Genomic DNA, 13982 nt, shown 5'->3' with positions numbered 1-13982 from the left:
AGCAGCCAGGGTTTGTCTGGGAGAAGGGTTCTATGGAGAGGCTGGAGTAGTGGGTCTTGCTCAGGGCCAGGTTGTTAGAGGTTTCTAGACATTTTTCTATTTTTAAGTCATACCCACAGTTGCTGGGAAGTTACTTCTGACTCAGTATTTTGAGGACCTTGCAATATGGGGACTCGAACTTGGGCCTCCTTCATACGTACACTGCACCGAGCTAGCTATCTTAGTCCCTGTTTTCCTGCTCTGATGGCCTGGCAGCTTTGAAAACTCCCATGACTAGCTCATTGGCAGAACATGCCGTCCACCAGGGCCTCTTCCAGGCACCCCACCCCCCACCCTTCAACTTGACCTCTGGCTCCTAGATGACTCAGGGCCTTCTGGGGGGTCAGTCACAGCTGGGCGTGTGGAGAGAGCTCTCCCCTGGAAAGCATGAAACTCCTAGGTGTTGGAGACGGAGGGGGAAGTGGGAGTGAAAGCAGAGGGGAGGCAGTCTGGCCTGCTGTCAGAACAGTGGAAGGCTGGTGAGGAAGCACACAGCTGTGCACCAGGCAACCTTCCCACGGTGGGCAGGGCTTGGATGCCAGGCCCGGCCAGGGGAAAGAGACACCTTTCCCTTTCCCAGTCACAGCTGTGCACCCAGATCACTGAACTGCCATGGCATGGCCATAACACAGCCCAGCCAAGCCCAGGAGCTCTCCCTATGCCAACACACAGCACCAAGCAGAGCCCCAGCCCCTGATCCAGAGGACGGAGTAGGGGAATAGGCCGAAATCTCACACCGGCCTTAAGCAAGTGATTCAGTCTCTCTGAGCCTGTTTTCTCATCGGTAAAGATGGAGCACCATAATGACCGTCTCGCGAGAGGGCTCTAAGGACTTGGTGTGCTGCAAAAGTCAAGGATCCAGGTTCCTGGGAATCTGCCACGAGGTAAGGCACCTTCCGGGTGTTTGATTCCCCTAAGACTGGGGTTGGGTGGTGCACAGCCACCAGGAGTCTCATGTCCTTCCCCTCCCCCCAGACACACAGTACACTCTTATGCCAGCACAAATGACTTCCCACAAATTTTAAGTGGCTCAAGAACTCACTGGCATTGGTCACAAGCAACTCTAGCCGCCAGTGCTGGAAAGGCACAAAGAGGTCATTTCACAGTCAGGCAGAGAGGGGCTGGGGGGAAGGCAAGTGACCAACCTTTCCTCTTGCTGTAGGGCAGGGCAGAGTCAGGACAAACCCAGCACTGCCCAGGACGCTGCAGGTGCTCCTCATTTGGCTCCAGTTCTCACAAGAAATGAGGGGCTGTGAGCAGCTGCTGGTAATGGCAGAGATCCACCACTAGGCCAGGGTCACCCAGTGCTTGAGCCAGGGGCTGGTTTCCCCACTTCATGCTGTCAACACAGCCACCTCTTACTCCGGAATCTTGACACCTGCTACAGGAGCCAGCATCTCCTGTCCTTGTTGATCACCCGGCTTTGTCCTTGGTCCCCAAGTTCTGAAGTTGTCCCCAAGTTCCATCCAGACCAGCAACAGTGCTGCCCAGTCACTTCTGGCCTCAGGTACCATAATCCCTGAGACACTGTGAGGCCAGGAGAAGTGGGTGGGCCTGTGAGGCAGTTAGGATGTGCCCCAAGATGAAATCTGCTCTGACCCGAGTGTTGGCCCAGCACCCGGGACCGGAGAATGAGGGAACCTGCAGGTTCTTCCTAGTCAGGCACCTCCTTGCCCAGGAAAGGGAAGCATTTGACTCCCAACTAAAGTGACAAAGACAGAAATGGGTTCTGAGGCGGAGGGGGAACCCCCATCACAGGCAGACATATGGGAGAGTGCAGGGTCTTCCAACCACCCAGACCTCAGTGCCTCTTTAAGCCACTCTGCAGAAGGCAGAGGGCGAACCTCTGCTCCCCAGGGATGTAAGGCAAAGGCCACACCAGACATGGACGTGTAAAGCAGGCAGGTAGGCAAGGGGATAGATGCGGAGGCTGAGAGCCCCTGTCATTGCCCTCGAGGCTGGTGGTAAAAAAAACATCAGCTGAGATCAGGTCCAATCCCCACCCAGGAGCAGACACAGGAAGTGAAGGAGGGGTTCACACCAGCTTTTCACCTGTCAGGACTGTATCCTTGGATTGCTGTGTTGCTGTGGTCAGATAGGGGAGAACCACCTCGTTCCTGGAGTGGAGCAAGGTTCTCAGGGAGGGGGACCCCTGGGCAGAAACCGGAAGGGAGCTGGTTTCTAACTGCTGGGTAGGGTGAGGGCTGGCCAGGCCTGGTGGGCAGCAGCCCCACCTGGAACAGTTCCTGTTTGTGCCCCTGTTGGTGTCTGGCCGGGCAGTCAGTCTGAGGGGCCTTGGCAGGCCTGACAGTCCTTCATGTCCTCCGAGTAGTCTTCGATCTGGATGGTCATGGTGTGAAAGTGGAAGCTGCCTCGCAGCCGGGTACTAGCCGCCTTCAGCACAGCCTGGGCATCTGCATCCTGAGCTGGGGTGCAGAGGGCACAATGTGTTTGTGTGTGCCGGGGGGGGGGGGTGCTAGAGAACCCGTCAGTCATGCGTGGGCCCTCCAGAACAGTCAGGAGCTCAGGCCTCAAATCCCACCCTCAGCAGACAAGGATAGTGGGCACCAGCCATTGGTGGGGTCCTGTCCTGGCCTGGCTCTGAAGAGCAGCAAAGTGCCGGCTTTTAGGCCAGACATCAGCTTTCAGCTGCTGCGCTTTAGCTGGGAAAGCCTGGGCAAGAGACTTCACCAGCTCACCTGCCCCAGCCTTGGTTTCTTCATCCATACATGGGGCTGTGCTGATGACATGCAATATTGAGTGTGAGACCCTGTTCCACCCCCCCTGCCAACCCACAGCCACTGCCCCATGTGGGGCCAGGTAGAACGAGGGAACCACAAGCATCACCTGGACCGCTGAGGACACCCCAGGCCTCAGCTGCCTCTCCCGCCTGCCCGCGTGCCCGGGACTCACCGATGGCAATGTGGACGGAAAGCACAGGCTGGGCCACTGTGAGCGCCCAGATGTGCAGGCTGTGCAAGGCCTCCACCCCCTCCACTGACAGCAACAGATCCCGCACCGCCGTGAAGTCCACGCCCTTGGGGGTCCCTGGGAAGTACAGGGCCAGAGGCTGTAGGAAACTGCCCCCTACCTCCCAGACAAGGCCAATTTGTCCAGCACTGACCATCTTTTCCTAAACCCCATGTGCCATGGCAGGCCAAGTCTGTGTCCCTCTGCCTGAAAGCAGGTGGGAAGGGCCAGAGGGCACAGATACCACCCAGTGCCAACCTGACAGGGAGGAAGGGTGTGTTCTCCCCCCACCACCCACCCAGCAGGGAGGCTGCTTGGAGCTTTGGGGGAGAGAAGGTACATATAATCCAGGGACATTTCCAGGAACAGTCAGACCCGAGGACCTCCTCTTGGCCAAGACCTGCTGCCTGCACCAGGCTCAAGATCAGGCTCCCCTCCACTGTGGGGGACCCCCATCCCCACCTAGATTAGAGCTGGAGAGCCCCGAGCTCCAGGGGAGCCCCAGGTCTGAGTTACCTTCCATCAGCACCAGGATCACGTCTCTCAGGATGGTCAAGGTGGTCCCCAGCACCAGAACGGAGAACAAGAAGGTGCAGATGGGGTCTACAAACTTGTACTCAGGCTGTAGGAAAAGGTGATGGCAGAGCTGGGGGTCGCCACCCAAAGCCCAGCTTCCCTTCTCCCTCCCCCCAGCACTGAGACAGTGAGAGCTGCCCACAGGAAGACATCGCATGCCCCACCTTCCAGATCCATGCCCATTGGAACAGGCTAAACATGCCACATTTAGGGGCCTAAGCAATAGTACAGCAGGTAAGGTGCTTATCTTGAACGCAGCTGACCCAGGTTCGATCCCCAGCATTCCATGAGTGATTCCTGAGTGCAGAGCCAGGAGAAACCCCTGAGCACTGCAGGGTGTGAACTCAAAATAAACAAAGACATGCCATATTCAGACATGTCCAGTCCCTTGCTCCAGGCACTGAGACATTCACAGACACAAAAGGAATCTTCAATACCATCTGGTCAAGGTCCCCATTGTATAGATGGGGAAACTGAGGCTCAATTAAAGCAAGTACCATACACCACACAATGAGCAGGGGACAGAGCTGGCTCCAAACCTGACGTTTGCTGCTTTCTACTAGGGTGCACAGCCTCAGTAGGTGGGCAATGCCCAGGCTTCAGCAGTACAGGCCTGGGAGTGACTCTGGCTCCATAATTTACTGGCTGTGTGACACTAAGCAAATCACCCAACATCTCTGAGCAGAAAATACCAGCTCTCCCTGCGATCACTGTGAACATCAGAGGAGCTGACACCTGGCTGTGCTGGATTAATGCTCTTTCCCTCTCCCTGCCCTTCTGCTCAGAACTGGGAGGAAACCAGAATCTGCAGAGTCCCAAGTAAAGAGGAATTCCCAGATAATCTAAACAACCCCACCCCTGCCCCAACTGCCCTCGTCCCCAGCGCTGACCTTGAAGTACAAAATATAGGCTGCCACCAGGACGCCCACGCTTTGCAGAAAATCTCCAATCACATGAATAAAGGCCGCTCGGACACTGGGGTTCTGCTCCTGGCTGCTGCCATGGCTGTGCCCGTGGCCATGGCTGTGCCCATGACCGCACTGGTGAAGAGTCAACCCCATTCTACAGAAGCGAAGACAAAGCTGTGGCCTGCCAGCCAGGGAGAAGCCATCCACGCAGGTGGGCTGGCCTCCCGTGGGGCCCAAACCCCAGCTCCCCACACTCTGTATAATCCCTTTGGGGGTCTGAGGCCCAGATGACCTTGGTTCAAAGTGCCCACGAGAAAGATCTCAGCTCAAATGCTTGGCTGAACCTGGGCCCAATGATGCCCGCATGCCAACTCATAGAGCAGAAAGGCACTATAGTAGTCATCCAGTTCAGGCCAGACTGTGTCAAACATAGGGAGGCTGAGCATAGAAAGAAGCTTGCTCACGACCCCGAGCAAGGGGGACAGAGTCCAAACAAGACCCCCCTGTTCTCCAGGCTCCATTGTTGGCACACTGCCTAGAAAAGTCTTAAATTCTGCTCCTACAAGGAGCAGACTCACCCTCCCCACAAGGGGCTGGAAACCTTCCTGGTCATTCCCTGGCATGAGTGGAGGTTGTGTTGTTGGGGCTGACTCTGTCCCTGAGTCACTGCTCCCCAGAACCTGGGCTAAAACCCAGGTGCTCCAGTGCCTGAGAACAGGTGTTTGGAAATCCCAGTCCCCATGGTGTGTTCTGGAGTCTGGCCTGGCCTCCTTCCATGAAAGCAGATGACAGGGGGAGGGGGAGGGTCCCAGGGTACTAAGTCCATACTCACATGATATTCACAGCCACCGCACAGCCTGACGTGATGAGCATGGTCCCACCCTGAATCTCATAGTCTCCGGACATCAGCCGCTCCACTGCCAGGTACACCAGGACTCCAGTCACCACCCAGATGGACAGCACGGAGAGTAGGGCTCCCAGGATCTCTGAGGAACAGATATCCCCCACAGAATCTCAGTCTGGCGACCCTCACCCTCCCTGAGTTCCCCTCCCCAAGTCAGAGCCTGGTTCCCACTGGCTCTGAGGAAGGAACTGATGACCTCACAGCATCTTCTTCCAGCCACTCACACAACAGAGCATGACGGAGCTAGAAAGCATTGAAGAAGAGCTAGAAAGCATTGAAGAAGTCACCTGGGTCAATCCTTTATGTTTTATATGTAAAGAAATGGACTTATGGGGGCCAGAGTGATAGTACAGAGGTAGGGCTTACACACAGCTGACCCAGGTTCAATCCCCAGCATCCCATATGGAATAATTCCTGAGTGCAAAAGCAAGGAATAATCCCGAAGCATTGCCAGGTTGGCCCCAAAACAAAAACAAAGAAATGAACTCATTAAAAATATACTCATTGGGGCTGGAGCAATAGCACAGTGGGTAGGGCGTTTGCCTTGCATGCGGCCGACCTGGGTTCGATTCCCAGCATCCCATATGGTCCCCTGAGCACCACCAGGAGTAATTCCTGAGTGCAGAGCCAGGAGTAACCCCTGTGCATCGCCAGGTCTGACCCAAAAAGCAAAATATATATTTTTGCTTATATATATATACATTATATACATATATACATATACATATACATATATATGTGTATATATACACTCATTGCTCAGCTGGCAAACTGAGGCTTCTGGGAAGGAGAGGCAGGATGATCTCCCTTCAAGAGGGAAAGGCCAATGCAGCCTAAGAGATGAATAAAAAGGCTTTAAAATGTGTAAATCCTCCCGAAGCATTTGCTGATCTTTCCTTATCACCACTGCCTTCCCCCCCAACACCCCCCTGCCCCCGAAACTGGTCCACAGAGTTCTGAGTGCCATTAATGCTACATTCACTTGTTCTGGAAGTTTGGCCGCTTTGTTTTTAAGGAAGGCTGCTCTCCCTCCCTGCAGACTAACCCTGGATTGGTCGCCTCTCTGGCCCTACACACATCACTGGGCCTCACTCTGAGATATAGCCAGTGGGGCCACCTAAGAAACCATGTGTAGACTCCTCCCTCTTCCAACCCCTTCCCTCCCCACCCACCCCAGCCGCTCTTACCAGCTCGCTGCCAGCCAAAATTCATGGTCTTAGTGGCTGGCCGGGAGGACATCCAGAGGGAGAAGAGGCTGATGAGCATGCTGGCAAAGTCAGTGAGCAGGTGGGCTGCATCAGTCATGACCGCCAGGCTATGTGCTAGGTACCCACCTGCAGGAGTAGAACCAGGACAGATAGTGTTTATCAGCTACCCAAGATAAGCAAATATCTGCTTATCTGTGTACAGCAGGGAAGCTGTGGGCTTGGGAGACAGACACTGGATTCAGGATTTCTCTACACCCTGGCTGTTTAACTGTGAGCCAGTGAGACTCAACTTTTGCCCTCTGTGAAATGAGACTCACAACAGCTATTTGGAGGGTGAAGGTGAAAACCAAGTTCAAACAGGACCTGGCAAGGAGATTAGACACGTGGGAAATGTTCTTTCTTTCTAGGTTTTCAGGCTGTTCCTTTCCTACTAGTTGTATGTGATCTTGGACAAATTACTTAACTTTTACGGGCCTCACTGGCACCATCTGTAAACTCCGAGCAGCAGTCACATGGCAGCATGAGGGTTACATGCAAGAGCAGGAATAGTAGTTCCTTCCCCTACCCCCTTACACATGGATTCATTCCATTTTAAGACCTTCAGAGGATGCCTCAAACTGGAGACAGTACTGAATGCTGCTTGAACCTACGATCAAATTCAACTTACAAATTAGGCATAATAACAGATTAATAGCAATGCAATTATTGTAACAATATATTATGTTAGATATATCAATATATCACATAACAATAGAGGTTATGTGAAAGTGATCTCTACCTCTCACAAAGCACATGTCATGCTTTGAGACTGCATCTGTTCTGGAGATACTTTAATCATGGAAGTCTAATGATGGGATAAACAAAAGCTACAGTATATAAAGAACTTAGCATTGTGAGCATTCAATAAATGGGGTTCTTAGAAATAATAGCAGTGGGAATATTCCAGATTAAAGCCTTTTGGGATCACCCAAGCACTCATTTCATTAGTACAAAGGTCCTTACCAATGACTTCCCCAATCATGAACAACAGGCAGATGGCAGAAGCCACGTACAGCTGGCGGCGGGCTCGAACCTTCCCAGGGTCGCAGTCACTGCCAGCGCCCTTCTGGGCATGGCAGTAATGGTTGCTCTGAGAGGCCAGTTCAATGGCCTGCAAATCCACGACAGACTGGGGCAGAGGGACCCAGCCTGCTCCATCTGGACCCAGAGACTCAGAGTAGGACCTGGCCAGAAAGAACGGGAGAAGGGCTGCTCAGCTCTTGAAAAGTGCAAGGCGGCTGCCTCCAGCCCTCTCTCTCTCTCCCTCTCTTTGGGAACTTGGCATCCCCACCGTCCAACCCGAAAAACAGCTAAGAACATTCCAAGTGTGACCGCCCCTGAGCAGCGTGCGGAGAGGGTCCTGGCAGGAACCAGGCGCAGGAGACTTAGAGCCGTGGCCCCGGGGTGTCCCTCCCTCCCTACGATCACTTCCAAGGCCCGGAGGCGGTGGCGAAGGCCCTGGGAATGGGCCAAACGGAGAGACCGGTCCAGCGGAGCGCGGAGAATCAGGCTCCGCAAGAAAGACAGACTTAGATCTCTGGCACTTGGGGGTCACGCGGCCTCCCAGGGCGGGGCTGCCCGGGGGCAAAGTACTGGACAGGGGCGGGGCTGCGGGCGCCGGACTCCCACTAGTGAACAGGGTCCGGCACTCGGAGCCCGGCGCCCACGCTCCCTCGTCTCTCCCCAGCCCTCCAGTTGTGGTCCCAGTTTCCAGCCGCCACCCAAACAAACCATCCACTGCCAGATGGCAACGCGCAGGCACGTCCGCGCCGCTCACATTCGCGCCCTGCCCGGGGCTCTCGCCTTACCTCGCTCCGGCCCCGGTGTCCAGCAGATGCTTCTTCTCCATGACTTCCAAGGGGCCCCGCGCGCCGGGGAAGCCCGGCGGCGCGCGCTCACCTGCTGGGAGGAGCCCGCGCGCCTCTCTCGCCGCCTCGTGCTCCGGCCTCGCGGCGCGCGCTGCGCCCGGGAACGCCGTGGACCGAGCCGTCTGCCTGCAGCGCCCGCCGCTGCGCCCGCGCCCGCCAGCTTTATCCGGCCGCTCACCCCGTGTGAAGCGGCCTCCGGTGCGTCGTGTGCAAAAGCCCGCGACGGAGGGGGAGGGGTGGCCGGCGGCAGAGCACGCCCGGGGCGCTGCCCCCTGCGCCCCTGCGGCCGGGGTGCCGGATGAGAAAACCAAAGCATTTTACTCCAGGACTCGGGCTGACTGTGAAGGAGGCGACGCTTGGGGGAGCCCCCTAGAAGCAGATAGTCCCCTGGATGCAGAATCGGGTTCCCAATGTGTCTGGGGGACTCCTGAGGACTCCTGAGGACCTGATGCAGTTCCACCACAAAGGCTTGACACTCCCAAGACCAGCCGTTATTCGTGTTCAGCCTAGGGGGTTCTGGCTGGGGGTGGAGTGGGGGACAGTCAGACCAATCTTGGACTCGGAAGCCGCGGGGTTCTCCTGTCATGCGCATGCATTAGATAGCTTTTTGTTTTGTTTTGTTTTGGTTTTTTTGGCTTTTTGGGTCACACCCGGCGACGCACAGGGGTTACTCCTGGCTCTGCACTCAGGAATTGGCGGTGCTCAGGGGACCATATGGGATGCTGGGATTTGAACCCGGGTCGGCCGCGTGCAAGGCAAACACCCTACCCGCTGTGCTATCGCTCCAGCCCCATGCGCATGCATTAGAATCTGGAAAGTCGGGTTTGTCTCACCCCCCACGCTGCGCCACGCTTCGTCAGCTGTGGCCGTCTGGGCAGAACAGCCCACCCGCAGCAGCCTTTCTTCCCTGCCAGCGACAGCTCCGCGCCTGGGAAGCACCGCTGGAGGTGCCTCGCTGGGGAGAGCCACGCTCTCCCGCGCTCTCCCGCGTCTTTGCGCTGGCCGGGCGCCCCACCCACGCAACTCCCTTCAGTGGCTGAGAGTCAAGAGCCTGTGCCCCAACATTGTCCACTGGTAGATGCCTTCTGGAGGGTGACGGCTGGGCCAGTCACCTGTCTGGCTACTATCCCCAAAACCCTGTGTGATAGGAACTATGCTCAGGTCTGCCCCCTCACCTAGAAAGTGATGAGGGTGAGTCGCTTATTTGGGATCCTCTGGGGTTAAGAAAAGCTTAAACAGATGCCCGAGGCAGTTTGAAGGGTGTGCCGGCCTCTCCCTGGGAGAAGCTGCCGGATTGCATTCTAGCATTCTGGTGGCTCTGACTGGACCAAAGCAGAAACTGGAGAACGCTTTGAACAGACGAAGTACCTCAGTCCTGTGAGGACTAGTGGAGAATGCGCGGCAAAGACTAAGACTAGCATTCTTAGTTTTCATTACGGTGCTAAAATACACACTCTATTGACAGTTCTCTGCCATTTTCTGTACCTATGATGTATAGGTAGCAGGTAGTTCACTCCATCTCTCTCTCTCTCTCTCTCTCTCTCTCTCTCTCTCTCTCTCTCTCTCTCTCTCTCTCTCTCTCTCTCTCTTTGACTCTTTGGGTCACACAGGCCATGCTCAGGGGTTAGTCCTGGCTCTGCACTCTGGAATCACTCCTGGAGGTGCTCGGGCACAATATGGAATGCCAGGGACCAAACCCGGGTTAGCCATGTGCAAGACAAATGCCCTCCCTGCCTGCTGTACTATCACTCTGGCACCTGGTCACTCCATTTCTGCTGGACATCAAACCAATCCCTCTACTCCCTCTCTTTGAAGCTCTTCTCTAGCCCAGGGTGATGAACATCCTTTGCAATTTTTGTTGTTTCATTGCTAGTAAAGTCCCTCTTTTCTATGCGGTTGTTCTGTGCTTTTTCTAGGACAAGTGCTAGCCTCTTGCCCACATCATTGGAGACAAAGAGGTCCTCATTGTCTCCTGGACAAGAGGAGATTCAGTGTGAGGGGGAACATGGATGCTGCCTGCCTGCATAGACTGGGTCCTCACTGAATCTTTCCCCCTCTCTGGACTTTGGATATAAAAACCTTTTCCTGAGCTTCCTGGAAAGCTAATAACTTACAGGTTCATCGTTATCTGGAAAAGCTATGAGCATGCAGGTTTCAGGTTTCTGCACAAGATCAACTGAATCAGAATCTCTGCATATTTACAGGATTCTTGGGGTTGGGAAAATTCTGCACAGTAAATTCTGAGAACTTTTGCATAATGCTTTTGCAGGTATCTCAGATGTGCATTGACCTGATCATCCACTAGATTACAAGGTCTCTGATAACAGGTATTTGTGCTTCTTTTACATTTTAGTTGACTCTGAGCACTAGTAGTTGCAGATTACCTGTTGGCAGGATCGAAGAAAAGGCACTTCTAGGACTGACTTCTTCACCAGGTGAGCAAAGTGGGGACACTTTACAAATATTTCTGTTTATCAGGGTGAGGGGATACCTGGTGGTGCTCAAAACTTACTCCTGGCTCTGTGCTTAGGATCAGTCCTGGCGATGCTCAGGGGACCATATGGAGTACCAAGGTTTGAATATGGGTTGGCCACATGCAAGGCAAGCACCCTACCCACTATACTACACTCTGGCCTCTACATAGGCATTTTTGGCCATCTCATCTTCATTTAGATGGTTTAAACTGCCCTACGCTCAGATTAGTAAAATTTAAATTTTTATTTTAATTTTACTAATTTACTCCTGGTATAAGGCTGGAGCCATAGCACAGCAGGTAGGGCATTGCAGCCGACCCACCTGGGTTCGATTCCTCCGCCTCTCTTGGAGAGCCCAGCAAGCTACCGAGAGTATCTCGCCCACATGGCAGAGCCTGGCAAGCTACCTGTGGCATATTGATATGCCAAAAACAGTAACGACAAGTCTCACAAGGGAGATATTACTGGTGCTTGCTCGAGCAAATCGATGAACAACAGGGTGACAGTGCTACAGTGCTACAGTGCTACTCCTGGTGTTGCTTGGGGGATGATATGTGGTTCAAGTACTCTGCCCACTGTACTATCTGACACCTAAAAATTTTTTTGAATTTCAGTTTTCAGATTTTTTAATGGATTTTATGTCCTTCTAATGAAAGATCCATGCTAAATTCTCAATAAATGCAGGTTTACAAATTGGATTCAGATAAATGTATTTATTTTATATTAAAAATTTTATGCCAGGGGCCGGAGCGATAGCACAGCGGGTAGGGCGTTTGCCTTGCACGCGGCCGACCCAGGTTCGATCCCCGGCATCCCATATGGTCCCCCAAGCACTGCCAGGGGTAATTCCTGTGCATTGCTGGGTGTGACCCAAAAAGCAAAAAATAAATAAATAAATAAATAAAAATTAAAAAAAAAAAAACACAACAGCTAATTAGAGAGAGAAAACAGAAGGGAATGCCTTGCCACAGTGGCAGGGTGGGGTGGGGGGGAGATGGGATTGGGGAGGGTGGGAGGGACACTGGGTTTACGGGTGGTGGAGAATGGGCACTGGTGAAGGGATGGGTTCCAAACTTTGTATGAGGGAAGTATAAGCACAAAAGTGTATAAATCTGTAACTGTACCCTCACGGTGATTCTCTAATTAAAAATAAATAAATTTTAAAAAATTAAAAAAATTAAAAAATAATAAAAAAAATAAAAGCTTCATGGTGATAGCACAGAAAAAAAATTTATGCCAGTTTTCTTTAAAATTAATAATTTTACATGATGCATTTTAATTGATTTGCAAAAGTTTGATACACTAAAATTTATGAGGTCAACTTGTATTATATACCTGCTGTTTTAGAGGTTCCCCTGTGCTACAGAACTGAGTTAGCAGTTCTCAGACCTCAACATTAAGTGAGGAATTAATTTCATTAGGAAATAGATAGATAGATAGATAGATAGATAGATAGATAGATAGATAGATAGATAGATTTCTTGGGACCAGAGGGATAGTATAGCAAGTATGATGCTTGAGTTTCATGGGGTCGATCCAGGTGCAATCCCTGATATCGCTCATCTTGTGGTATCAGTGCTCATCACGACTGAGCATTGACACCACAGGAATAGCCCAAGAACAAATAAAGAAGCAAATTATATAGATTCTGATATTTGTTCTAGAGCCAGAGTCTGATTCAATGTCTAGTAGGGAGGGATCTGAGAATCTATTTTAAACCTCTGTGTCACTGCATTGTGGAATTAATGTTTTGTTTGGGGTACTGGGGATGGAACCCAGAGCCTCATTCACACAAACTGTGCACTCTTCTACTGAGCTACATCCCTGGCATTTTTTTTAATGATATACAGATAGTTTTTAATTTATTTTTTTCATTTGGGTTTTGGCAGTGGTCGAGGGATATTCCAGGTTCTGTACTCAGAGATCACACCTGGCAGTGGGCGGAGGACCATTATACAGTGCCAGGAATCAAATCAGAGGAAGGAAGGACAGGCAAAGGAAGCACCTTAATCCCTCTCCTATCTCTCCAATTTGTGGTTGGGCTTGGAGAGGCAGATAGGCTACACCTGGCAGTGCTCAGGGCTTACTCCTAGATCTGTGCTCTGATATCACTCCTGGCAGAGCTTGGTGGATTATATAGGGCATCAAGATTGAACCTGGTTTAATTGTGTGCAAGGCAAGTGCCCTCCCCACTATTTCTCTGACCCATTTTCCTGGAATTTAAATGAACTGATCACAAGAGACTGCATTGCCTTCCTTCTCCCTTTGATAAGTGCCAAGGTAGTGAACTGACAAGTCTTTTTTTTTTTTTGCTTTTTGGGTCACACCCGGCGATGCACAGGGGTTACTCCTGGCTCTTGCACTCAGGAATTACCCCTGGCGGTGCTCAGGGGACCATATGGGATGCTGGGATTCGAACCCGAGTCGGCTGCGTGCAAGGCAAATGCCCTACCCGCTGTGCTATCACTCCAGCCCCATGAACTGACAAGTCTTGACCATGTAGTCAGTGACCTAGAGAAGAAATCTGGGGACAGATTGTATACTGACTTGTGTGACTTTGAGGTGATGAAATCCTCAAGCTCCTGTGTTCACCTATGGAGGGATATCTTAGGGGATAAAACTATAAAGAAAAAAAAGGTAAAAAAAAATTAAAAGGAGAAACTGGAATGAAAATGCAGCTAGTAGGGCATTTGCCTTGCACATGGCCAACCCAGGTTCAATCCCTGGCATCCAATATGGTCCCCAAGAAACGCCAGGAGTGATCCCCGAGTGCAGAGCCAGGAGTAACACTTGAGCATTAACTGGTATAGCCCAGAAATAAACAAACGAGCAAAAACAAACAAACAAAAAAACCTACAAAGGGAAGCAAGTATGAGATTATTCAAAAAAAAGGTAGTACAGGGTTACCTCTAGGGAACTGGCTGTCCATTTTTCTTGACGAGTGTGGTAACAACCCATAATTTCATTTTACAATGCTTTTGTGAATAATATTTTAA

At 52.1% G+C, this 13982-nt stretch overlaps 1 protein-coding gene across 1 annotated transcript; it reads right to left on the bottom strand.

Annotated features, from left to right (window-relative positions):
- Window positions 1-2090: 2090 nt before the first annotated feature.
- SLC30A2 (solute carrier family 30 member 2) lies at window positions 2091-10634 on the bottom strand. The gene is made up of 9 exons (XM_004603706.2): window positions 10627-10634; window positions 8453-8653; window positions 7608-7828; window positions 6585-6731; window positions 5326-5479; window positions 4476-4647; window positions 3526-3631; window positions 2953-3087; window positions 2091-2465 (listed from the first exon to the last, which is right to left on the bottom strand). The coding sequence occupies exons 1-9, from the start codon at window positions 10632-10634 to the stop codon at window positions 2320-2322; spliced, it is 1290 nt and encodes a 429-aa protein (XP_004603763.2). The 3' UTR covers window positions 2091-2319.
- Window positions 10635-13982: the final 3348 nt, after the last annotated feature.

Source organism: Sorex araneus, chromosome 5 (genome assembly GCF_027595985.1).
Source record: "Sorex araneus isolate mSorAra2 chromosome 5, mSorAra2.pri, whole genome shotgun sequence".
Lineage (NCBI taxonomy): Eukaryota > Metazoa > Chordata > Mammalia > Eulipotyphla > Soricidae > Sorex > Sorex araneus.
Note: the sequence above shows the minus strand (reverse complement) of the source record. Positions and strands in the feature narration are given on the sequence as shown.